The following is a 27974-nucleotide window of genomic DNA, read 5'->3' on the forward strand; positions in this document are numbered from 1 at the left end:
GTGGCAACATGTTCTAAAACCTTGCTGTTCAGAGTGTGGTCCTAAGACCTGCAGCATCGGCATCACCTGAGAGCTTTTTAAAGATGCCAATGCCCAGCATCTCTTCCCAGACCAATGAATCAGAATTTGCACTCTGGCACAATCCCCTCTGACTCCCACACACCATAAAGTTTCAAAAATGCTGGTAGAGTAGGTTAGGAATATGGAATCTCCTAGCCCTTTCCTGCTGCTGCTAATAAATTGCATAACTTTTGGCAAGTGTCCCAGTCTCTCTAGGGTACAGTGTCTTCCCCTGAGTTATGCTCTTGAAGATTCTTTCCAGCCTCAGCTTCCACCTATTTTATTAGTTCCCAGGGCTGCCCTCAACTCTGCATAGGGAGAATGGCAATTTAGTGCATTGTTCTGACTCAGATTCCTGTACTATAAAACTGAGGCTACATTTCCCCTCCCTGGAGGTGTGGGTCAAAGGCGCTCTCCTAACCTACTGGGGAGAGCTCCAACCTCTGCGCGTGATGCTGCTGTTTTGCGGATGTAGATCCTGCTGCCGTGACTCGCAGGCGCCGCTGTCGCAGCAGCTTTCTGACAGACTCCAAGGAGGAGTGAATTTCAGCTGGACAGTCTCCAAGCCTGGCAGGGGAATGCGCTCCAACGACTTAACATTTAAAATAGGCCTATCACATCCATCCTTCGGCTGCCCAGGACAGTGCGCACAGCAGGAGCCAGTTGGTGTCTGGCGGTGATTTAGTTATGAGTCACCCACTCCCTGATCAGTTATCTTGAGTCATTTCCACAGTAATCCGTAAGCCGGATGGCATTACAGTTTTTTATTATTGGCATCAAGAGCACACACGCACAAGTAAAGCACCGAGAATGATTTTTATCCTCCAGAGCATCGAGGAAATCACTCTCTGTCTACAGCAGTCACTTTGAAAGTTTAAAAAGAACGTGACTAACTTGTTCCCCACCTATTAATTCCCTAAATACTTGAGAAGTGGGAGTGAGAGAGAAACTGGCCGCAGCTGGGGAGTAGTGAAAAACAGGAAGAAAGCCTGAAATTGTAGCAGAGGTTAAACAGATTCACGACTGAGCTCTTTTTTAAATAACCTCATTATACAGAGTGAAGTAAGCCAGAAAGAAAAACACCAATACAGTATACTAACGCATATATGGAATTTAGAAAGATGGTAAGGATAACCCTGTATGCAAGACAGCAAAAGAGACACAGATGTATAGAACAGTCTTTTGGATTCTGTGGGAGATGGAGAGGGGGGATGACTTGGGATAATGGCATTGAAACATGTATAATATCATATGATAAATGAATCGCCAGTCCAGGTTCAATGCAGGATACAGGATGCTTGGAGCTGGTGCACTGGGATGACCCAGAGGGATGGTACGAGGAGGGAGGTGGGAGGGGGGGTTCAGGATGGGGAGCACGTGTATACCCATGGCAGATTCATGTTGATGTATGGCAAAACCAATACAATATTGTAAAGTAATTAGCCTCCAATTAAAATAAATAAATTTAAATTTTAAAAAATAAAATAAAATAACCTCAAAGACTTTGATTACTTGGGGGTCAATAGTATAGGATAGAAAAAACAAAACTGAAAAGAAGTGGAGTCAAATAGCTGTATTTTTAACCACCTTGATCCCTGCCTTCCTCATCTGCAAAATAATATTAAAATATGCTTGTCTCATGGTTGTTGGAAGAGATTTAATGAGACAGAAGATGCAAGTATACATAGCACAGTATTTGGCACTTAGAGTCAACCTAATAAATGCTAGTTCCCCCTTTCCTATCCCTTCTCCACTTTTATCACTTCCTCATCCTTGATCCAGTCTTTACTATCCATGTTGCTTTCAGCAGTTAATCTAAGTTCACTGTTTTTAATAAATTGGAAGCATAAATAAGATCAACTTTGCAGACTTGCTGTTTGATTGAATGAACTATGCATACAAAGCACATAACACAGCATCCACACTGAGCATTGAAAAACTACTGATTATTATTATTGTTTGATCATTATTAATCTTTTTAAAGTAAAATAACTTATTTCTAATAAGCATAGTTAGAACTCTCCTAGAATTTTAAAATACTAGACCTAAAGAGCCTTGGTTCCTGGTAATCACGTATGCTGCTGCTGCTAAGTCGCTTTAGTCATGTCCAACTCTGTGTGACCCCACAGACGACAGCCTACCAGGCTCCCCCGTCCCTAGGATTCTCCAGGCAAGAACACTGGAGTGGGTTACCATTTCCTTCTCCAATGCATGAAAGTGAAAAGTGAAAGTAAAATCACTCAGTCGTGTCCGACTCTTAGCGATCCAATGGACTGCGCCCACCAGGCTCCTCTGTCCATGGGATTTTTCCAGGCAAGAGTACTGGAGTGGGGTGCCATTGCCTTCTCTGGATAATCATGTATAGTGGCTCCCAATTCAAGATGGTACACGCTCCACTCAAGGGAAGGGGGCACTTTGGAACAGGATGGGCATTTTCCCATGATCAGTGACTGAGAGTGTTGCTGGCATTTAGCACCTGGGAGCAGGAATGCAAAACCTCCTTCAATGTGTGGGACACTCTCATACATGAAGAATTATCTCCTTTAGATGCCAATCATTGTTCCACCAAGACCCACAGAAGAATTTAACCTCTTCATGGGGTGCTCAGAGAGATGGAGTATTTGACCAAAGAGGCAGAATTAGATAGCATAAGAACTAGAACTAAGTTTTGTATAAAGTGTTAACACTGCAAGAATTTTTGCCATCTTTTGCAATAGTCATCAACAGAGCATATACATCTCTATTCTTAGCAGTGACAATTGTCTCTATAAAGTCGGTAAAATTCCTAAGAAAAGAAAAGCCTTACAGTGTGCTTTCTTACTCTGTCTTCAGGAGATGGAGGAAAAGAGAGTGCTTAAGCAAGAAGGTGGGTAGGGGAGGGGGGCATGGAGGATGAGGGTTTTCTTTCTTTTAATGTTGAATAATAATATATTAGCTTGCTTCACTGATTCCATTATAGTAGAGGCTGGTGTGGTAACTCAGTCCCCGAGAACACAATATTAAAGAGACGAAGGTTTGATTTCAGTCCTCCTATGGGCTCATTAGTTTTACACTGAGCAAGTCCTTGTTCTATAATCATAGCATGTCATGCATGCATGTGGTGGTGAATGTCTTAAAAGGCAAGAAGCTGCCAGACATCTCCAGCCTCACTATGAAGAAATAGCTCAACTACTTGTCCCACTGAGCATGGCTTAATGTCAGTCAATATTTCATTTATTTTAACATCTATGGAGAACCTACCGCTTGCAGGGCACCGTGCTAGATGCTGGGGTACTAAGATGAATTAGACACAGTCCATGGCCTCAAGAGCTCAGGTCACCAGGGAGGACAAAAATGCAGGCAAATTGTTCCCATAGAGTTGATATTATGGTAGAGATAAGCTTATTTAGTTACAGAGTAAGCTGAACTAGGAAATTGGTTTTGATTAGTTGTTGAAATGTTTTAAATGACAGTCACACCAAATGTCTTTCTATAAACATATCAAAAGGAAGAGAGTTTATTGTTGTCAAAATAACTGTCTTCTGTCACAAAGTTGCACATTTGTCTATCTCATTTTCAGATTTGGGATGTATACAGAATGAGACAGTCTAAGTGTCACCTGAATACTATCTGGGTGTCCTTTGGAATGTTACTTATGTTCCCTAACCCTCGGTTTCCTCAACTGGAAAATACATAAGTATCCTTGCGGGTAAGGATACTTATACCTCTGAGTTTTGTTGTAGGAATGGAAGGAGATAATATGAATGCTTTTTACATGTTATATGTGATCAAACCACTTTCTCTTTCCAGAAAGACTACACTTCTCAGCCCCACAGTAGCTAAGGAGAGAATTTGACTAGTTTTCACCAATAGAATCTTACTAAACGTGATATCACTTCTAGCCCCAGGCAGTTAAAGTGTGTGTGCTTTCTTCACAAATCATTTTTTCCCTGTGCAGCAACACTGGAGGCCATGCGTTCCAGATGGCCTGAGGACAAAATTGAAGAAGGCGGTCTAATCTGTATTGGGCTTGGTGTGAGTAAGAAATAAATGCCCATTTTATTGTCACTAGGATTTTAATGTGTATGTTACTGTAGCAGGGCTTGTCTCATACTGGCACGTTGCAGATGTCAATTATTATTTTGAAATACACTATCATATTTAGATGGTCCCACTAGTTGGCTGTCCTGTGACTATTTACTGCACAGCCTCAGGATCAACACTTCTTAGAGCACTCATTATTCTATCATTAAAATATTCTCCTGGATACTGAACAAAACAAACCTATATGACCTTCCATCTCTCACTTTGGTTCTCATTTTTCCCCCTCTTTGAATGCTAACTTCAGCATATGTGCTGAAACCCTTTCTTAATGAATGCATCTGATAGCCTAAAAAGTTAATATTCCAAATAGGTGAATAGATTTCAATTTACCAATTTTATTCATGTCAGAAACTGTATTTTTAAGAGCCTCTTAGCTAGACCACAAAGATGTTTATTATAAAATGTAAAGGACTTCCCTGAATCTGAAGAGACTTGTTGCTTAAGGGGAAACTGTCAAAATGGTATCTTTCAGACTAGAAAGATTCATTTTGATATATGGCAAAACCAATACAATATTGTAAAGTTAAAAAATAAAATAAAAAAAAGAAAGACTCTTAACACAAGAGCATTTACTGTAGTGTGCATCACAGATGAAAACAGAATACTCATCATGGTAATTCTTTTTCACTTTTTTATAGAAGCCCTTGTTACAGACATCAGAAGTTGAAAAATACACAAATAAAACCTGTGTACAATTAGTACAAGAGGATAGAATCATAATACTCTGGAAGTAACTTACCTGTTCTACATTTTGACTTCTAGTAACATATTCATTACCAACTTTGATTCTAGGATGGATCAAGCCCTTCACCAGCTCAGAGGAGTTAATGCCCATGAGGAAAGCAGCCTTGCCAGCATCTGGTCAGAAGAAAGGAAGGAAAAGAAGAAGAGAAGGAGGGAGGGAGAGAGGGAGAGAAAAAATAGTAAGAGAAAAGAGGGAGGAGGAGAGAAGAAGGAAAACATTGTTAAAATTCAATCTCCACGTGTGCCCAATAGACAACCCAGAAGATGGAAAGATGGTGTAGGTAGAATGATGTAGCAAGGTAAATTGTAGTTCTGAAATAAATTCACGGACCCTAAAGGATCCTAAAAGACTCTATTTCTTGTAAATGCAAATCAAAATCACAGTGAAATGCCACTACAGACTCACTAGAATGGCTATAATCAAAAGGACATGAGTGTTGGTGAAGAAGTGGAGAAACTGAAAACTTCAAACACTCCTAGAATGTAAAATGGTACAGCCACTGGAGGAAACTGTTTGGCAGCCACTCAGAAGTTAAACATAGTTACTGCAGGATCCAACAATTCCACCCCGAGGTATATATCCAAGAGAAATAAAAACATATGTTCACACAAAATAGTTGTACACAAATGTTCCTAGCAGCATTACTCACAATGGTCAAAAAAAGGAAAAAACACAAATGTTCATCAACTGATAAATGGATAAACAAAATGCAGGATATTAATTCCACAGAACATTTTTTTAACTACAAAAAAGAATGAAGTATTGATGTATGCTGCAACATGATTGAGGGTTGAAAACATCATAGTAAGTGAAGAAGCCAGACACAAAGGCCATATATTATATGATTTTATTTATATGAACTGTCCAGGATAGGTAAATCTAGAGAGACAGAAAGTAGATTTGTAGTTGCCAGGGGCTAGGGGAAAAAGGAATGGGGAGTATCTACTTTTGTATACAAGATCTCTTTTTGGTAGTAATGACATGTTAGTCAAACCACCTTCTGATTATGCCCAAACTCACTGAACTGTATATTTTTAAAGAATAATTTTATAATATGAGAATTATAACCCAATTAAAAAAAATCCAGTTCTTGATATTGGCCCTCTTCTTAAAAGAATTGTTCATCTGAAGAGCATGAAAGTCATATTTTCATTATTTGCCTATTTTCCCCTTCTACGTATATATTTGTAGCTCCTTTCAATGGAACCAGAACTTGGACCATATATTTGGGTAATTCAAGACCTATCAACAGAAGCCAGGACACTTGCCCAGTATCTCTCATACACCGCTCCTCTTCCTGTGAGTCTCTGCCCCACAGTGCCCTCTGCTGCCTAACAAGAAGACTTACAACCCACACAATTATTCTCATATAGAGTGCTATTTTCATTTTCTGAGGAAAGAAATGAAGAATGAGTGTTATCAGAAGGAAAAGTAAATAAGCATGTATCACATCAGGTGTTAAAAAAATGACAATAACACGAAATAATGCCACAGGCGAGAAGCTATAAACACATTTTAAACTGCATGTTTTTTTTCAGTTATCAAACAAAAGGAATATTTTACTCAGTTGAAACCTCTCTACTGTCTTCCATTTTAAGTGAATCCTGAGATATATATCTGATGTAGTCATTCCATAAAGTTAATGTCTTAGAATAGAAGGAAATGCAGTCTTTCCTTACTTCATTAAGAAGTACAAAATTTCCTGAGCAATGACCACAAATAAAGAATAAATTAAAAACAAAACACAATTAAATAGCTATATGTCATCTGTATTAACAATATCCATTTCCTTTTTGTGGGGCCTTTAAAGTTTTCACAAAGACTAGAAAAGCTTGAAATGTTTGATTTATTTATTAACTAAAGGAAATAGAAACCCACCACTCCAGTATTCTTGCCTAGAGAATCCCATGGACAGAGGAGCCTGGTCGGCTGTGGTCCACAGGGTCACAAAGAGTCAGACACAACTGAAGAGACTTAGCGTGCAAAGTCAATATATATTATACATTCTAGAAATGTATCTACAAATTCTACATCTACTCCTAATCAGTGATAATGGCCTAGGAACTCCATTGCTATGAAATCTTTCAAAATGCAAAGACAGACTGTTTGGGAAAATAAGTGGAAAAATCAAAAGTAGAGCAGACATTCCGATCCTATACTGAGATATTCTTGTTAAGAGCACCATGTTTGGAGACAAAAGCCTGATTATTTCAAGTTGAAAAGCCAAGGGGTCAGAATAAAAGACTTTTTGAGCCAAAGGAGAATTTAAAGAGCATCTAACCCAAAATGAAAATATTTCAAAGGAAGGGAGAAATGTAATGTGCCTGATGAATCTGAGTGGAGCTGAACAGTAACCAATGATGTGAAAAATGAACAATTCCACAATATCTGTCCAGGAAAAATAGACAGGACTTCAGCTCTCTATGCTTTGGAAGCATTCAGATGGACAAGGTAGGTAATAATAGTCTCAATTTCACCAATCTTTTTCCAGTGTTAATGACAGTTCTTTGAGTCTATTTTCATCCATGAACAAAGGAAACCCAAATTCTCTGTAGTATCCCACCTTAAGCTCTAACAGAAATAGCCTTCAACGTTACAGAATTATTTCTCTCCCACTCCAGAGACATTCAAGGATCTGCAGACAGAGTAGTGTGCCTTGAATTTATCCCAAAGGCGTACATTAAATATCACATATTATTCATCTTTTTTTAACAGAATATAACAGTGTCATGTTCCCCTCCTCAAAATTACTTCCTTTGCATTAAAAGTTTATAGTGCTACAACCTAGATGAAAATAGTTTAAATTGGTGAAAAAACATCCTTCTACCATTCAGGAGATGCCATCATGAAGACAGCACCACCTGTAAACATACGTTCATTGTGTGACCTGATGTATTCCAGAAGAAGCTTTATAAAAATACCACCAAAATAAACATCATTTTCTAGGACCTGGTAGATAAAACCATGAATTTTAACCAGGTTGTATCGTCTTACCTAGGAGAGGTTTAGCTAGATGGGTTCTCATCACTGGTGTGGATCAGGATCAGAGTTCATAAAAGAACAAAGTACTTGCTCACTAGAGGAGGTTAGGGTTTAATTTTAGCATTTCACCAGGCGATTCTGATACACATGAGGGTATGAGGGTTGGAGAACAGTCCTCAACCTTGGCTGCACATTGGGGTCACCTGGCAAGTTGTAACCACAAACCCTGATGCCTGAATCCACCCTCAGAGATTGATTTCCTTTGGTCTGGGTAAGGGCTGAGCTTCAGGAATAGAAAAGCTCCCCTGGTGATTCTAATGTGCAGCCAAGTCTGAGAACTACTCTCTAGAGAATGGTATCCAGATTTGGTAAGTATTATTAGAAGATGGAGAGAACAATTCTGATGGCACCTGAAAACAGATAAGGAAGTAGAGAAAAACAAAGGGACAATTCTATCCTGGTACAGTCTGATGTATAAATAACAAGATATAAATACAGAAACAAAATCCAGTTTTCTCAAATCGCAATATGGGAATGTGAAAAAGGGTTTTGAAAATGACCTTCAATTCATCTTATATATAAGGTTATAATATGGTTTCTGAGCTGTTCACCCTTTCTTAATTTATTGAACAGTTTCTGAGCACTTGCTATGTGCAAGGCCTGGTACCAGATGCTATGGTAAGAGGACAGATAAACAAGACAAAAATCCTTGACATCAAGGAGTTTATAATTCATGACAGTAAATAAAACAGGCAAAAATAGCAAGTCCATAAAACAACTGTCTATAAAGAGACAAATTATGAGTATCATCAAAGTTTGAAAGAGAGAGAAAGATCTCTTTTGGACTGTATAAACAGAGAAGATTTCAAGAAAGAAACAACATTTGGTCTGAGCCTTGAAGGATGAGGAGGGTTTTGATGGGCAAATATGGGAGAACAAGCATTTCTAAGACAGAGAACAACATGACTCAAAGGCCCACAGGCGGGCAGTTCAGTGATGGTCAAAGATGGCAGATTGGACCAAGAAGTTAGAAAGTGAGATAAACAGAAGAACAGGTGACTTGTGGCCACAGGAGACATCTGATATCTCTGGAAGGTATTATTTAAATAATGGGGATATATTAAAGGGGCTTTTAGCAGAGAAATGGCAAATTAGAACAGCAAATTAATCAGCATGGCAAATTAATGGCAAATTAATCAGAAAGATTAATTTTGTGGAAGTGTGGAAGGCAGACCAGAGGGAGGCAATTACAGAAAGTGAACCTACTGTGGGACAGTGGAGTGCAAGGGGCTGAAAAGTCTAAACTAGTAACAAGAAAGAGCAAAAGACTGAGAAACATGATGAAGATGTTTCTAGCCCGAGAAGCAGAGAGAAGGACAGCACTGTGAATATGAATAGAAGAGTCAACAGTGAGATATCACTTGAAGAAGATGATACACTGAGTTTTTGCCATGCAGAGTTTAGGGTAGCAGGAGAACATGCAGTAGAAGGTTAGAAATGTGGGACTTGAGCTCAAGAAAGAGGCAAAGCTAAGAATGTCGCCTTTGGTTTGGGGCCCTTCCTCTTTTCTCTTTCTTCTCCATCTGTCCAACTCCTTCAACTACTTCCTAAATGGTTAACTGGAAGAAAATTACCAAGGCTTAATATATTAAGAGCCCTTAGAAATCAATAAGAAAAAATCTGTGCCTCAATTTTAAAAATGGGCTAATGATGGAAACAAAAATTTAAAAAAGAAACAATATAAATAGTTGATAACCTACACAAATGTTAGCTTTATTAATACATAAAAATAAAATAAAACCTGGCTAATTGACAAGTGGAAAACAACTGCTAATATTGATGAGTATAGTGAGACAGTCACTCAAATAGAAAAAAAAAACAAAACACAAAGGATATGTCCTATGATATTAACTGACTGTCCCTGAGTAGGTAGGATTCATTAACAAATAATTAATTACCACTATGGTTAAGTGCTACTATAATACAGAGCCAGACATTGTATTAATGCCTGGAAATACAGCTGCTGCTACTGCTGCTAAGTCACTTCAGTCGTGTTCAACTCTGTGCGACCCCATAGACGGCAGCCCACCAGGCTCCCCCGTCCCTGGGATTCTCGGGGCAAAAACACTGGAGTGGATAAAATATATTTATTATTTATTAATATTAGCAGTTCACACCTAGTTAGACCACTGCTCTTTAGGAGTTCCTATCTGATGGAGACTGAGGAGTAAGACAGCCAATAAAAAGCAGCTATTATGAATGACACAAACAAAAATATTCAGAGTAAGGAGATAGAGAATGATAAGAAGGAGGTGGGGGTCGTCAGGGAAGAGTTTTCTGATAAGGTGACAGCCAAGATGGCACCTTGACAAAGTGAGGGAGTGAGCCATGAGGATATCTAGGAAGAGTTCCAGAGAGAAGGAGGAGTTGGTGAAAAAGTCCTGCAATAGGATTGCTCAAATACTCCCAGAAGAGCCAAGAGATCAGCGGACTGAGCAAGAGGAGTGCGAGACTGGGGAAAGGGTAGGTGAGGGCTCTGCCCCTGACTCCACTGAGGTGGGTGGATCCACACCAAGCAGTTCTGTGACACCAGATGGAAGTCCTACAGTTCAGCACAATTCTGACACCAACTACCTGAGACAGCATCAGATTCCACAGGTTGAGTGCAGTCCTATTAATACAAGACTGCTTCCTCTACTTCAAAAGCCAAATGAAAGTCCAGGTTGTTGCTTAGGCTATTGACCAACCAGCTCTAGTTTGGAGGTTCCAACGACACACTACTTGGGTTCAATTAATTAGCTAGATTTAATTTTCAAGGGATTGGATCTGATAGACAGAGTGCCTGAAGAACTATGGACAGAGGTTCGCGACATTGTATAGGAGGCAGGGATCAAGACCATCCCCAAGAAAAAGAAATGCAAAAAGGCAAAATGATTGTGTGAGGAGGCCTTAAGAATAGCTATGAAAAGAAGACAAGTGAAAGGCAGAGAAGGAAAGAAAAGATATATCCATTTGAATGCAGAATTTCAAAGAATAGCAAGGAGAGATAGAAAGCCTTCCTCAGTGATCAGTGCAAAGAAATAAAGGAAAACAATAGAATGGGGAAGACTAGAGATCTCTTCAAGAAAATTAGAGCTACCAGGAGAACATTTCATGCAAAGATGGGCACAATAAAGGACAGAAATGGTAGGGATCTAACAGAAGCAGAAGATATTAGGAAGAGGTGGCAAGAATATATAGAACTATACAAAAAAGATCTTCACAACCCACATAATCACGATGGTGTGATCACTCACCTAGAGCCAGACATCCTGGAATGTGAAGTCAAATGGGCCTTAGGAAACATCACTACGAACAAAACTAGTGGAGGTGATGGCATTCCAGTTGAGCTATTTCAAATCCTAAAAGGTAATGCTGTAAAAGTGCTGCACTCAGTATGCCAGCAAATTTGGAAAACTCAGCAGTGGCCACAGGACTGGAAAAGGTCAGTTTTCATTCCAATCCCAAAAGAAGGCAATGCCAAAGAATGTTCAAACTACTGCACAATTGCACTCATCTCACATTTAAGTAATGCTTAAAATTCTCCAAGCCAGGCTTCAACAGTATGTGAACAGTGAACTTCCAGGTGTTCAAGCTGGATTTAGAAAAGGCAGAGGAACCAGATATTAAATTGCCAACATCCGTTGGATCATCAAAAAAGCAAGAGAGTTCCAGAAAAACATCTACTTCTGCTTTATTGACTATGCCAAAGCCCTTGGCTGTGTGGATCACAACAAACTGTGGAAAATTCTGAAAGAGATGGGAATACCAGACCACCTGACCTGCCTCCTGAGAAATTTGTATGCAGGTCAAGAAGCCATAGTTAGAACTGGACATGGAACAACAGACTGGTTCCAAATAGGGAAAGGAGTACGTCAAGACTGTATATCGTCACCCTGCTTATTTAACATATGTAGAGCGCATCATGAGAAATGCTGGACTGGATGAAGCACAAGTTGGAGTCAAAATTGCCGAGAGAAATTTCAATAACCTCAGATAAGCAAATGACACCACCCTTCTGGCAGAAAGCAGAAGAACTAAAGAGCCTCTTGATGAAAGTGAAAGAGCAGAGTGAAAAATTTTGCTTAAAACTCAACATTCAGAAAATTAAGATCATGGCATCTGGTTCCATCACTTCATGGCAAATAGATGGGGAAACAGTGGAAACAGTGACAGTCTTCCCAAAATCACTGCAGATGGTGATTGCAGCCATGAAATTAAAAGACGCTTGCTCCTTGGAAGAAAAGTTATGAACAACCTAGACAGCATATTAAAATGCAGAGACATTACTTTGCCAACAAAGGTCCATCTAGTAAAGGCTATGGTTTTTCCAGTAGTCATGTATGGATGTAAGAGTTGGACTGTAAAGAAAGCTGAGTGCCAAAAAATTGATGCTTTTGAACTGTGGTGTTGGAGAAGACTCTTGAGAGTCCCTTGGACTGCAAGGAGATCCAACCAGTCCATCCTAAAGGAGATCAGTCCTGGGTGTTCATTGGAAGGACTGATGCTGAAGCTGAAACTCCAATACTTTGGTCACCTGATGTGAAGAACTGACTCATTTGAAAAGACCCTGATGCTGGGAAAGATGGAAGGTAGGAGGAGAAGGGGACAACAGAGAATGAGATGGTTGGATGGCATCACCGACTCAATGGACATGAGTTTGAGTAAACTCTGGAAGTTGGTGATGGACAGGGAGGCCTGGCATGCTGTGGTCCATGGGGTCGCAAAGAGTCAGACATGACTGAACTGAACTGAACTGAACTGAATTTGCTAGAGGCTCACTGAACTCAGAAAAAACACTTTATGTACTAAATCAATGGTTTATGATAAAAGAATATAATTCAATAATAGCTAAATAGGAGAGATGCCTAGAGAAAGTTATGGGGAAAGGGTGCAGAGACTCCACACCCTCTCCAGGGATGCCAATCTCACCAAATTTCCACAATTTCAGCAACCCAAAAGCTCTCTGAACACTGTGCTTTTAAGATTTCACGGAGGCTTCATTACATAGGCATTGACCACTGGTGACTGCACTTCATCTCCAGCCCCTCTCCTCTGTCCTGACAGAGATGGGACTGAAAGTTCCAACTCTAGGTTAGTTCTTGTGGTGACCAGACCCCATCTATTGGCACAGTCCAAAAGTCACCTTGTTAACATAAGATGTACCTTTATCGATCTCATAACTCAGAAAATTCCAAATTAAGAGCTCTGTGCCATAAACTAGGACAAAGACCAAATATAAATTTTATATTATCAGTCACAATAGGGAGATGGGATTAGAGAGAGATTTGGAGAGACATCAGAGAAAACAAGGAGGCTATACTGAGGATTCGGAGCTTATTTTGAGTAAGATGGGAGCCATCTGTGAGAGGAGGGGATATGCAATGGCTTATACTGTGAAAGGGTCATGGCTGGCTGCTCTGTGCACAGTAATGGGGTGAGGGTGGATGTGGGGAGATCAGGAAGGAGGCTCTCTGGATTGTCTGGTAAGAAATGGAGGCTTAGGCTAGGTGGTGGCAGTGAACATGATAGCTGCGGATGGTTGTGAGTTTTACGTATGTTTAAAGGTAGAGACAATGAAAAAGAGAGGAGGTCAGGATGACTCTAAGCTACCCATGATTTGAGTCAGGGCAACTGGGAGAGTCCAGTTTACATTCAGTAAGAAGACTGAAAAATGAAGAGTTGGTAGCAGGGGTTACGAAGAGGTGGAGAATTCGGTTCTATACAAGTTGAGTTTGAGATAACCAGCTAAAAAATGAGCAAAGAAAAGTGTCAAGAGTCGAGACCAGCAGTTCTGGAGCAGTTAGAAGTAAGGACGATGAGGACACACCAGCAAAAAAGCTGACAAGGAACCACCAGGGAGATTGGATAAGATGACTTGCTTCATTTGCTTATCTGTATCTTCTGCTTAATAATTATATCCTGCTTTTGTAATAAAAATAATTTTTAAAACTTTGTTTCAAAGCATGGAAAAAGCAAAAAACTAACAACAATGACAAAAATAACAAAAAAAGACAACAAGAGACCAGGAAAGTATATGTTAATATGTTGGTACAATGTATATATTGTACTAACAATTGACACAACTGAGTGACTGAACAGCAGCAAGGGAGTACCTTCTCCCACTGTATTCTCATCTGAGCTCCAGTGTCCTCTTCTCTAAGGGGACTTTTTGACCACCCTATCAACAACAACCTTCAATTCCTATTATTCTTTATTCTTTTATTCTGCTTTTTCATTCTGACTTCATGCATGTATTTGTCCATTTATGTATATATTGTCTATCTCCCACACTAGACAGTCAAGACAGAGATGATATCTTGTTCACAGGTATATCTCTAGCACCAGGTACAGTCCCTGCACAGACTGGCCTCAAAAACTATTCGTGAAACAATAGAAAAACAAACAACCCAATGCAAAAACAGGCAAAGGAATTGAATAGATAGCTCTCCAAAGAAGATATACAAATGTCTAATAAGTCCATGAAAGATACTCAACATCACTAATCATTAGGGAAATGAAAATAAAAGCACAACTGAGATACCACCGTGCCCATACAGATGGCTCTTATCAAAAAAAAAACAGAAAACAAGTGTTGGTGAGGATGTAGAAAAACTGGAACCCTTGTGCATCACTGGTGGGAATGTGAAATGGTGCCACCATAGAGAAAGAGTATGGAGGTTCCTCAAAAGATTAAATATAGAATTATCATTTAATCCAGCAATTCTACTTCTGGGTATAGACAAAAAAGAATAAATGCACAGGCTCAAACAGATATGTGAACACTAGTGTTAACAGCAGCATTACTCAGTAGTGAAAAGTAGAAGCAACTCATGTGTCTGCAAATGAACAGGTAAACAAAAAGTAGAATATACATGTGATGGAATATTATTTAGTCTTTAAAAAGGAATAGAATTCTGACACTTACTGCAATATGTTCTGAAAACATTATAAATAGACCAGACACAAAAGGACAAACATCATATGATTCCATTTATATAAAGTATGCATAATAGTCAAATTCATAGAGGCAGAAAGTAAACTAATGCTTTCTAGGGGTTAGGGGAAGGGAGTAATAGGGAGTTATTGCTTTATACAGAGTTCCAGTTTGGATGACAAAAAGTTCTAGAGATTAACTGCGATGGTGGTTGCACAACAATGTAATAGCACTTAATGCCACTGATATGAACACTTAAAAATGGGTAAGATTTTATGTTGTGTATATTTTACCACAATTGAAAATACAAAATTTTAAAAAATATTTGTTGAAAGATTTGAGTGAATATTCTTTTTTCTTTTTGTTTCAGATGCCAGGAATTTTATTAAATGAAGTCATTATGACTATTATTCCTTCTTTTCATAATTGTGATTTTCTATTTTAATGATCATTCTAGACAGATCACTCACTATAGATCTTTTTGATAAGTAGGCATGACTATAAATTTTTATAATGTGAATAAAGAGCAAAGGGAAAAGAAGCCATTTTGTTTTCAACTTAGTGAACGCTCCAGCTTTAGAATTCTAAAAATCTTTGTTCACACCTTCATTATGTTGCTTTATGCATCTCATAGTGATTTGCTCCTTTTTCTGTTTTTCTCCAGAGTCTACATGCTGAAGGCACACTGTATCTTAGTCAATCCTATTATCACCCAAGTTTAGCAAATTTACTGGCGTCATCAATAATTAATTAAGGAATGTGTCTTATTCTGAGATACAAGGACTCTACAAAGAAGTGATGACTGAAAGATATAATATTTGGGGGGCATCAATTGAGGGAGATCACTGATTAATTTCAACATTTCCTAAAAACCAAGAGGTGAGGCTAACTGCAAGGAAAGGGAGTAGGCCTAGGGTCAGGGATTCGAGGCACCTGCATGCCCTGTTTTCAAAAGTAATCCTTACTTTCTGTGCCATCTGCTTCCACTTGCTCTTCTCTGGGTTTCTGCTTAAATTTCATGTTTCCAAAGTGCAGGATGGCTCCAGCGAGTTTATAAGATCCGTACTTCTCATCAGGGAGAAAGCCCAAGATGTCCATGGCTTGCTGTAGAAAGAGAAGCAGATGGCCAAGTACTCATTTGCCTAATGGCTGCAGTAAGCACCTCACCTCCTCTGTTATCACACCTCCCTCCACTTGTGGGCCATGGGCTGCCTGCCGGAGGGAAGGAGATGGATCACCACAGCCCTCAAGTGTGACAGTTCTGTTCAAACTGATGCAAATTGGTTTGAAAGCGCCCTGTTGGCTCTTGGTCACCTGTAGCCTCTTCATCCCTTTAAAAGAGAATTAGGAAGGCATATGATTTGATGTTTAACTCAGTAGTTTTAGAACTCTCCTCAGATGCCTTCTCTCCTGTTCCTCTCTTCTCCCTTCCAATAATCTATCATTAACTGGCTATATGAGCTCAATTATTTTGCCTTTCATGGTTATGGGATAAAGTAGCACCATATCTGATGGGTTGCTTATTTCTGGGATCCCATATGTTCTCCCATATTTATTCCAGATTCATTTTGACGACTGGCAAAAGGAAGTATTTAAGAAAAGAAGAACTATGTCACCAAAGAACAGCATCCTAGGAAGCCACTGCACATGGTAAGAAGTGTGTTCTCACACACTCCAGGAGGGTGGAAATTGGTAATCCTTCTAGTAGTTAATTTAGAATATGTATCGAGAGACTATAAAATTTCATAATCCTACCATTTAGAAATCTAGCATAAGATGAATCTGATATACAGGAATGTACTCACCTACAAAGATATTCACCATAGTAGGAAAACAAACCCTCAACCTTGAGTCTAACAATAGGAGAATGGTTAAATAAACTATAGAACAAATGTCTGATAAAATATTAAGTATCCATTAAATGTTTATGAAGAGTTTGTAATAACACTGGAAATGCTAAACATTAATCAAAAAGCAAACGATATATCAAATAGCATATGTAGAATGATTATGATCCTTGATTTAAAAAAACACCAAAACAACTACATAACAGCAATCCCGAAGAGAAAAAAAATAAAAGAATGAAAACAGTGGTTATCATTGCATTGAAGCATCTTCCTACTTTTCTATATGTATCAAAGTTACTATACTGACAAAATAAATAAGTATAAAACTCTGGACAGAAGCAGTCCTATAGGGGCACCTTCCACTCTCCACCCCTCGGGGAAGGAAGGTCACTTCTCCAGGAAGAGAGGAGATCTAAGATGCTTTCTTCCATGTCTCATTGTCATTACCAGACTTTGCTCTGATAACTAACAAGCCTTACATCCGTGGCCAGCAGTTCTTCGGCATCATCCAAGCTCTCCACAGCAACTGTTCCATGAGAGCAAAAGTGAAAGTCAGAGGGATTTTCAGACACCAGGCACACATCTGCAGTGGGAAAACCATCAGTTAAACAGCTTACAGAAATCCACAAGGCTTCAGAAAATAATTGACCAGTATTCACAGTTTACTCTTACGGCTTACAGCATACTTGTAAACAAGCCAAAATAAAATCCATATTCTACACCCAAACCTCTGCAATCAATTTCTGCCCTCTATTAACTTGTCAGTCATGTTCTAATGCCTCCCAAGAGAAGACCAGACAGGCCAAATCGGAAAGCAGATTCAATTGCAGCCACTTGAATTGGTGTGAGAGAAAAAAAAAAAACAGATAATGCATGTTGGCAAAACTTTGCAAACAGGAATTTGGCCTAGATATGTGGCTGAGGGCCAGAGAAAAACAACAACAACAACAAAAAAAATGGTTTGTAAAATTATAACATGCCTGAGCTTCAAAAGCTAGGCAGCAGGCAGAAACTGGGGTCAAAACCCAGGGAACATTAGCAGTATAACCCTGTCACATCATGTCCTCCCTGTTAGGAGGCTGAGTCTGTCTTTCACGGGATCCATAAATCAGCTAGTGTGTTCACTGCTGCACCTCTGATATGTCTAAGACTCCTGACATGATTCACTTAGTCAGGAAACATAATGCAGGCTGAAGCCAAGGCAGGCCATCAGCAACATGTCTGCAGTCAACTTGGCCAAATCACATTAACCTCTTAAAGCCTGACACTCGCTCCCAGTGAAGCTTTATAGAGCCCATCTGAGTTTTCTGTTTAGCACTCAATGAAGTGAAGTTCTATTATCCTGAAGTTAGAAACAAAGAAATTGGACTATGTGAATGTTCCAAATGCTCTATTTGGAAACAATCCAAACGTTCATCATTAATTATTCCTCAGCAAACAGAAGAATGCACTATGCACATGTGCTACAGCATGGAAGCATCTCAAAATAATTTGCTGAGTGAAATAAGCCAGACAAAAGAGTATCCACTGCAGGATTCCATCTTATAAAATTCTGGAAACATTAACTCATTTGTCCTGACAAAGCACATTAGTGGTTGCCTAGGGACTGGGTTGGGAGAGGAGGGCTTGAAGGAGTGAGAAGGGGCAGGAGGGAGGGATTTCAAGAGATTGGAAAATTTTGAATGGATATATGCATTATCTCAATTGTGATGATGGTTTCACCTCATAGATACACACATCAATGTTTACACTTAGGTCATAATACTTCAGTAAAGCTATTTGATAAAAGTAACTGGGCTAACCCAAAAGAAATCAGGCTGAATCCAAGTATAATATATATTTTAAATAGAAATATAATTCATAATAATTTTTAAAGTATTTATTTCCATGGAGATTTGAATGTCCTTTAAACGTTAATACTTCTCAGGAATCTCCTTATATTATTCCTCATGCCTCACTTTATATCAATATCTATTGGAGATCCAGTAATATGCCAGGAATTATTGTAAGTTTTATGGATACATCAGTGAAAAAAAAAAGTCATTCCTGCTCTCATAAAGCTTATATTCCAATAGAAGACAGAATTAAAAGTAAATGAGTAAAAATATGACATGTAAAACAGTAGTAAGTGCTAAGGAGAAAAATAAAAGGGAAAAGGAATAAAAAGTCTTGGATATGCAGAGTTTCCATTTTTAACCCAGTGATCAGAGAAGGCCTCCATAAGGTGACATTTGCGTAAAGAGAGTTACAGGAGAGAGTCATAAGTAATTACGGGAAGAAATTGCTAAAAAGAAAAAAAGCAAATGAAAAGGCCTTGAGGTGGGGTGCTTGCCTGGAATTTTGAGTGGCTAAGGTTGGTAAAAGAAAGAGTAGTCCATGAGGTCCAAGAAGCATCCAGAGGCCAGATTACAGTGCCTCACAGGCCACGGTGAGGATTGGGGCATTTCTGCTCTATGTGAGATAGGAAGCCACAAGAGGTTTTTGAGCAGAAGAGTGACATCATCCAATTTTTTTTTTTTTTTTAATTTACTGTGGCTGTGGTTAAAGACAGAGGGAGAGGGTGGAATCAGGGATAACAAGAAAGAGTTAATTCAGGAGGGAAAAATTGGTACTTGACTTGGGGGTAACAGCAGACGTGGTAAGAAGTAGCCAGAGCTCGGGTTTTGAATGGAGTAGAGTCAACAGGATTTGCTGATGAAACAAATGAGAATAATGTGGGAGAAAATTCTGATCAAGGATAATTCCAAGGGTTTGTGCCCAGGCAAGCAGAAGGATGGAGATGCCTTCAGATGAGCTACTAAACACTGGTGGGAATAGGTCTGGTGGGGTGGAGTTTAGGAACTAGGTTGTAGGCATGTGAAGTTTGAGACGCCTATTAAACATCCAAGTGGAGACATTAAAGTCTGTTATCTGTGAGTCTGGAATGCTAAAGAAAAGTCTAGACTTAGGATCAAACTTTGCAAGTCATCAGATAGAAATGATCTTTAAAGCTGTCAGTCTAGACGATCTATCACCACAAGACAAAGCCAAGGACTGAGCCCCAGGGCCCTCTAAATTCATGTGCTGGATAAAAGAGAGAAACCTGCTAAGCAATGCCCAGAGGTTTAGGAGAGAAATAAAAGAGGGGAGTACATTGGAGGCCAAGGGGGAAGATTTTCAGGAAGAGGGAGTCATCAAGGGTATCAAATACTGTCCTGACTGTATGCTATCAAGATGTATGCTCTCTCTGTATTTTATGCAAGATTCATTCATGACTTTACTGATGACCCTCAAATCTATATTTTCTGAGCTCCAGACCTAGATCTCCGACTTCCTGTTAGACATTTCAAGGTGAATGGCCACAAGTAGCTCAAACCCAGCATTACCGCGATTGAATCAATGATGTTTACTGTGTCTGCCTTGAAGCTATTCTTCTGTGGCTCCTCATGCAAGTGAATGTCACCAACACACCCAGGCCAGACACCTGGGGGCCACAATGCCTTGTCCCTTCACCCAGCTCAAATGCAGACATCATCTCCATGTCTTTCAAATCAAAGCATTTACTTAACCTATTTTCTCTACTGTAGGCATATGCTACGGGAGGAGGAAAGGATACAAAACTGAAATAGTCCTTTCCCTCAAGGAGACTAGAGGAATCATATACCTAAACCGTACAGAAAATGCTGTACTTTAGGGTAGAGGCACGTTTTAGTTGGCTGACATTAAAAACAAAATCTACGTTCCAAGATTGCTCTGCCAAAATTACCTTTTAGATCATTCTAGATTCACCTTTTACAGAATTTTTTTAACTCATGTTTATTATATCATTTTTTATCTTTTTGTCCTAGTCATGACAATCAAATGTGCTCTATCTGACATTGTTTTCTCCATGTTAAATATAAGGAAAATAAAAGGCTAGAAAGGCATACTAATTGCCCAGAGTCAATTTAACGATAAACTGAATTTAGAACATAGTCTCTAGTGCTTCTGCTAGACTATGCCACCCACTGCTCCAACCTGTGTGAGTACTATGACAGGACTCCATTTCCTCCTTTGTCATAGACAGAAGGAGGGTCTTTCTTCTGTGCAAGCTCAACACTGGACATGCACAGAGGGAGACGGAGCAGAGAGCAAGAACATTGTGTGCCTGAGGACTGGAGGGCCAGGTGGAGGAAAGAGTCAAGATTCAGGAGGGGGCTGGTAATAAGCCAGAATGTTGGGCCCAAGTGCTACATGTGAATTCTCCCTCAATCTCCCCTCTTCTAGAAGCATCATTTCTAGAAGTCATTTAGCACATCCTATGGACTTTTCTTCTATCTCCTTACAACCAGAAATATGGCTGCTGCACTGGTGTAACCATTCCCTGGGACAGCTGCCCTCGGCAGGAGGTGGCCGCTCTAGAGAAGCAAGAGTGTTTGAGGAACCCAAAAAGGCCTTTAGCTCAAACATCTTCCCCACTGGGCCTTATCAAAACTTCTTTTCAAGGAGCAATAAATTTTAATTGGATTGAAGTTTTCTCAGAAGAATTTCATGTAAACAGGGATTCCTTTATTTAATTAATTTCATTTCTACCATGAGAAATGGCCTTGAGAGAATGAAAAAAGTATATGCATTTCATGAGACACTATTGAGTCAGAGAGACTGTCTAGGCCAGAAAGGGCCCATATAGAAGATTGTTGACCAGGCTGTGGGCATGTGGAGGATAGGGGTGGGAGGGAGGTGAGGTGGGGAGCAGAGAGAGAATGGATGAGAGGATGCTAACTGTAAAAGTTAATTGCTTTACACTTTCAAAAAGTATAGGTGTCAAGAGTTCATTTCTAGAGCCCACTGTCCAGTTGGAGATGCCTAGAACCCATTAAGGGCACCCCACTCCAGTAGTCTTGCCTGGGAAATCCCATGGACGGAGGAGCCTGGTGGACTGCAGTCCATGGGGTCGCTAAGAGTCGGACACAACTGAGCGACTTCACTTTCACTTTTCACTTTCATGCATTGGAGAAGGAAATGGCAACCCACTCCAGTGTTCTTGCCTGGAGAATCACAGGGACGGACGAGCCTGGTGGGCTGCCATCTATGGGGTCGTACAGAGTCAGACATGACTGAAGCGACTTAGCAGCAGCAGCAGAACCCATTAAGAGTGAGTGTTTTATCATTCAAGGTGTTGTTTCACATGTCATCCTAACATTACATTTTACTTTCAGAATGGCTGAATGTTCTCCAAGATTGTGTTTACTATGAAAAACAGTGAAACTGACAGTGGGCCCAAAGAAGTTTATCATCTTAGGAATAGAGTTCTGTGGCTACTGCCTCTATGTCACATCACCCATCATCACCTGTTCCTCAGGGCTGCTATGTACAGCTGAAGAGGTGGTGCACTGCCCAGCTCCAGAGAGAGTCATTCACATAGCTTCTGATTTGAATAGCATTCTCTGGAGCTGGGAAGCATTCAGATACCTTGCACCCCCTAATAACCAGTAGGGGGAAGGGGAGTGAAGATATGAGGCTAGTTCAAGAGAGATCTAATGGGTAAAGAGGGTAAGTTGAATAAGCTCCAAAACAGGCCCAGATGCTGACCATTCCCTTCTCCAGAGGCACTCGGGGTCCCAGTAGACAGATCAAGGGCAGCTCTTGGCTGCCACTACTGTGTAGTACTGTCACACACTTTATGGAGTTCTCAGGGCATTAGGCAACGTGTCAAGGATTCCAAGAGGCAAAGATGTGTTTCCTGACCTCTCCTTCTGGAGTTTACACACCAGTTGAATAGAAAGAGTGGGCACAATAAATAAATATAAATAAAAAAATCAAAGAAGAGAAAAAGGAAGATAAGTGGTATTAACTTTTACAGTTAGATAAAGGAAGATAAAAGGTAGATAAGTGGTATATAGATGGCATTAAGAACTAAAGGATTTTGGGACTTCTCTAGTGGTCTGGTGGTTAAGACTTCCCCTTCCAATGCAGGGGGCGGGGATTCGATCCTTATTAGGGGAGCTAAAAACCTACATGCCTGGAGACCAAAAACCAAAACATAAAACAGAAGCAGACTATAGCAAATTCAATAAAGTTTTTGAAAATGGTTCACATTAAAAAAAAAAAACCTGAAGAATTTTAAGGAGTCATATCTAAGGGAACTGGGGGAGTAAGTTTTAGCTGTACCTGGAACAAGAATCAGGATTAACTGATAAAAAAAAGGAGGAGAAGGAATCTTCCAGGCCAAGTAGAGGCTAAAATGGGGCTGGCTCATTGGATGACACATCACTCCATTTCCTTGGCTCCTTCTGTGGGATGAGCTACTGTTCCCACAGAGCCTCCACCCTCTGCTGTCATTTTCCACACCTGATTTGCTTGTCATACACAGATGCTCCTATTTTAGGAAATTTGGACACAATCCTCACATGCTAAGCTCTGCCCTCTTGTGTCGCTCCTCAGGATACTCAGAAGCTCTTCTTTGGCAGCGATGAGTACAAACAGTTTAACATTTTTAAATATTCCAAAGAATGATCATTGGTGTCATAAACAAGTGAACCAACAATACTCAACCTGAACCACCAGATGTCAGCCTTTATACACTAATCAATCTCAACGGTCCACAGACTCAACAAAGTACATGAGCTCATGAATTCATGATAGGAATTTTCCATAGCAGCCCAGGGTCTTCAGACAGTTCTATTAGTAAACAGAGATGCTCCAAAAGATCTTGCAGTCACTGCTGTACCCACACCGGACCCTACATGTTAGCTGCTCTGCACTGCATAGAAATGAGTGTCATCTGGCAGAGCTACTCAAAGGAAAACTAAAAAAAAAAGTCTGTTCCAGGTTGAGTTGGAGGGAAGATAGTAAGGAGAACAGCTGCTGTTTTCATACCACCAACTGCACCTATGGCAAAATATAGCTGTCCAGTTTGTAGAGCTTTCTCTATTTGCTGAGGGCACTTAGGAGTTAGAGACCAGGTAGTTAAAACCCTGCTGGATGCATACCATATTTCATCTAAGCAGGACAGTCTGAGGGGATTGTTCCCCATCAATTTGTTCACCTGGATCTCCAATCATCCCACAGTCACTCCTGTGGGAGCACTGTTGTCCTCAGTGCCAGATGTAATACCTTTGAAACCAAATCAGCTTGTCATTCTTCCCTTCCAATGACTTTCCATAGCACTGGAGACATAAACTCTCTGCCACGCCATGCGAGGTGCTGCTTGAGCTGGCCCTACCTGTCTGCCCCTACATTACCCACTCCATTGCCCCACTCTGCCCCCAGCAATGGCCGTTATACTATTCCAAGACTAAACCAAATGCATTCCTGCCTCAGGGCCTTTGCACTCACTGTTTCTTCCCTCAGGAAGTTTTTTCCTGGAAGTCTTTGCCTACTTGTTCCCTCATTCAAGTGTCTGGAAAAGCATAGCCTTCTTTCCCACCCCCTGCCCCCACCCTCTTGCTTCACTGCACAGCTTGCCAGATCTTAGTTTCCCTCAGTTCAGTTCAGTTCAGTTCAGTCGCTCAGTCGTGTCTGACTCTCTGCGACCCCATGAATCGCAGCACACCAGGCCTCCCTGTCCATGACCATCTCCTGGAGTTCACTCAAACTCACGTCCATCGAGTCGGTGATGCCATCCAGCCATCTCATCCTCTATCGTCCCCTTCTTCTCCTGCCCCTAGTCTCTCCCAGCATCAGAGTCTTTTCCAATGAGTCAACTCTTTGCATGAGGTGGCCAAAGTACTGGAGTTTCAGCTTTAGCATCAGTCCTTCCAAAGAACACCCAGGACTGATCTCCTTTAGGACGGACTGGTTGGATCTCCTTGCAGTCCAAAGGACTCTCAAGAGTCTTCTCCAACACCATAGTTCAAAAGCATCAATTCTTCAGCGCTCAGCTTTCTTCACAGTCCAACTCTCACATTCCCCTACTAGGAACCAAATCCAGGCCACAGCAGTGAGAGTCTTAACCATTGGACTGCCAGGGAATTCCCCAAACATTGCCTCCTTACAGAGATCTCCCCTGCTCTTCTATCTAAAATATAACCACCTGTGGGGATTCCAGGCTTTCACTGCCATGTGGCCCAGTTTCAGTCCCTGGTCAGAGAACTGCAAGCCACAGTGTGTGCCCCCGCAAGACACAAAATTAAATAAAATATAAACTTTCATTGCCCTACCAACTCCGAATTCACTCCATCCCCTCATCCACTTTATTTTTCTCTATAGACCTACCATTGTCTGAAATTATATATTTTTTGTTTACTTATTTGTTACTGTCTTCCATACTAGAATGTAAGCTCATGAGGGCCAGGACCTGTGGGCCCTGTTTACTTCCCTATCACCTATCCTTTAAGAAGCAGTGTATACTTAGCGACCCCACAATAAATATTTGTTGAATGAATACATGAAATTCATTCTCTTACCCTATAAGTTACTTTTCTATTTCCATTTATGGCATTTCTTTTATCCTAGTCAAATTACTGAATTTGGGAGTATTTTTGACTCGTCATTCTCATTTCTATGTTCAATCATTGCTAAGACTTTTCTGACCTCTGGTGTGAGGCCAGAGGCCTATCATACCAGCTTAACTGCCACTGCCATCAACAGATCATGACCTTCCATTACCCCATCCTCCTCCACAAAACACCACACCCCACACATTTACTCACACACATGCACACAACACCCCCTCCACTTCCTGAGTTTAGAAAGTATCCAAATAAGATCTCTACTAGTCTTCTATGAAAACACTTTCCTATAGTTCACCTGCTCTCTCTGATCCCTGATTTTGCCTTGACTTTTCCTGACATTGTGTACACTATTCCTGCTACCAGAAGTGCCCTCCATTCATTACTCTGGTTAAACCCCATTCCCATTTTTTATATCCCAACCCAAATCCTCCCTTCTATATAGAACTCACATTGACCACTACACATCATAGTAATGCCTCCCACCTCTGGCCTCGTCTCTACTACCCACTTAAGTGATAAGTGATTTTAATCATTTAAGGCCTTAAATTATCTAATGCTTTTTATACACACACACATACATGTGTGCACATATGCATACACACACACATTCATTTACCTCTGCTGGGCATCCTACCCACCTCCAAAAGTGTTTGAAAAAAGAAAAGTGTTACCGTTTACTCTCTACCTATATAAAATTAAAGAACATTGGGTCTATATTTGGTTCAAATTCTTACATTTTAGGATAAATAAACTGAGGTCCCTCTAAACAGGCTGGTAGACATTAAACAGTACTTTTCCAGGTCTGATAATCTGACAACTGTCTTGTTTTAGAATGACACTCAGCCCCCAGAATAATACACTTACCACGAAGTTCTTTTTTTCCAGACAGAATTTGATAGAATATGTGGTAGTTCCTCTCTCCAGGCTGCTGGAAAATCACCCGGGATTTTTCAAGCAAATCTGCATAATAAGGCATGAGTAAAGACTCAAATGTAGGTGTTCTTGCAAAACTTAGAAGAAAAGTGATCAGACAGTGCAGTGCCTACTTACAGATGTTGATATCTGCAGATGACAGCTTGCCTCTGGCACAAAAGTGCATCCTGATGAACTTGCCCTGAGTGAACACAGAACAGTTTCCTATTTAACATGCCAGACAGCTGCAATGGTTTCATTATACACATCACTCCCAAAGTAACTACTTCCTCCAAAGTTAAAAAAAAAAAATTCCACATGGGGTGTGATGGCACTAGTTAATGTCAAGACGCAGCCAGAGTGTCATCAGGACTGGCAGTAGGCCCAGAGTCTAGCCTCAGATCTGCTCATCACTGACTGCATATTCTTTTGTTTTGTTTTGTTTTGTTTTTTATTGAAGAGTAGCTGATTTACAATGTTGTGCTAGTTTCAGGTGTACAAAGAGATTCAGTTTTATATCTATAAATGTATAATTTTCATATATATAAATATATAATTGTTATTTATATAACATATATATGATTTCATATATATACAATTTATTTATATATAATTTACATATATATACATATATACATTTTGTTTTTCAGATTCTTTCCCATTACAGGTCATTCACTACAAGACATTGAGTATAATTCCCTGCACTGAACAATAGGTCCCCATTGGCTATCTATTTTATATATAATAGTGTGTATATGTTAATCCCAAACCTGTAATTTATCCCTCCCTTCTCCTCTTGGCTGTGCATTCTTATGTGCATTATAGAATTTCTCCAGGCCTCAGTGTTCCTATCTAAAAATGAGAAAAATAATATCTTCTTGATATATTCTTTTATTTACCAGCAAACATTTGTTGAGCATCTATGATCCAGAAAACCTGCTAGACACTGGAGATACCACATGGGAAAAGTAGATGTGCCCCAAATCTTCTAAATTCTAGGTGTAAGCAGTGAATGCAACAGCTCTGACTGAGGAATATTTGATGTGTTTTGAAATCAAAAGAAAAGCCAGATATGAAGGAGTGCAGCAAGTAAGAGAAAGCAGAGAAGAAAGCAGAGTCTGAGAGTAGGCAGGCAGCAGGCACCATATTAGGTCAGCCATGTGGCCACAGGAAGGAGTGGGGTTTTACTTTGTGTGTGCTCAGAAGACATTAGGAGGTTTTAAGCAGAAGAGTGACATGATGGGACTTAAGTTTCAAAACATCACCTTGGCATGATTATAGATGAGGCTCCCTTCCTTCCTTGTCAATGAAAAGCCATAAGACAGTATCTGATGGGACAGAAAGTCTGCCCAGAGGCTACAGAGCCCAGGTGCATCAAGACACAGTCAAGACACAAACACACATTTGTACATAAACACATACAAACATGTACAGAGGTGTCCCTGCATGTGTATGTGCATTTACACACATATACATTTATGTACTGTCAACTGAAAAAAAACTCACAACCTAAAAGTTGAGAATTATGTTTATTCAGTGGACTTACTGAAGACTTAAGCCCAGAAGATAGCCTCTCAGATAGCTCTGAGGGACTGCTCCACAGAGCTAAGGGAGGTGCCTGGGTATACAGGAGTCTTTGCAACAAAAACTAGGTAATCAGAACATCAAAAAATGCTGCTAATCAAAGAAAATAGACCATCTGAAGTTAATGAGTTTAGTGCTTGTCTATTTATGGGAAGATGCAAGAGTCTGGCTCATTGAACTTATTCCTTTGATATGCCCCTTAACTATCTAGGGCCAGTATCCTGCTTGTCTCCAACTTCATGTATGGAGTATTAATCTAAAGAAGTTAACCTGGATTTCTTGATTTTTTTTAATCCCCCCTTTCTTTCTTTCTCTTGTCTTTCCTTCGTCTTTCCATTCATCCATCTTTGTTTAATTTGCTTCGCTACTTC

General features: G+C 40.1%; 1 protein-coding gene across 1 annotated transcript in view; it reads right to left on the bottom strand.

Annotated features, from left to right (window-relative positions):
* The window catches only part of MYH15 (myosin heavy chain 15), a 159670-nt gene that overhangs the window by 109569 nt on the left and 22127 nt on the right, over positions 1 to 27974 (bottom strand). Inside the window, exons 8-12 of the mRNA XM_027514018.1 lie at positions 26158 to 26221; positions 25972 to 26067; positions 17173 to 17276; positions 15812 to 15950; positions 4883 to 5001 (exon numbers count right to left, since the gene is read on the bottom strand). Coding sequence (XP_027369819.1) covers positions 4883 to 5001; positions 15812 to 15950; positions 17173 to 17276; positions 25972 to 26067; positions 26158 to 26221 — 522 coding nt within the window. The remainder of the gene's footprint in view (positions 1 to 4882; positions 5002 to 15811; positions 15951 to 17172; positions 17277 to 25971; positions 26068 to 26157; positions 26222 to 27974) is intronic.

This window comes from Bos indicus x Bos taurus, chromosome 1 (assembly GCF_003369695.1).
Source record: "Bos indicus x Bos taurus breed Angus x Brahman F1 hybrid chromosome 1, Bos_hybrid_MaternalHap_v2.0, whole genome shotgun sequence".
In the NCBI taxonomy this organism is placed as follows: Eukaryota; Metazoa; Chordata; class Mammalia; order Artiodactyla; family Bovidae; genus Bos; species Bos indicus x Bos taurus.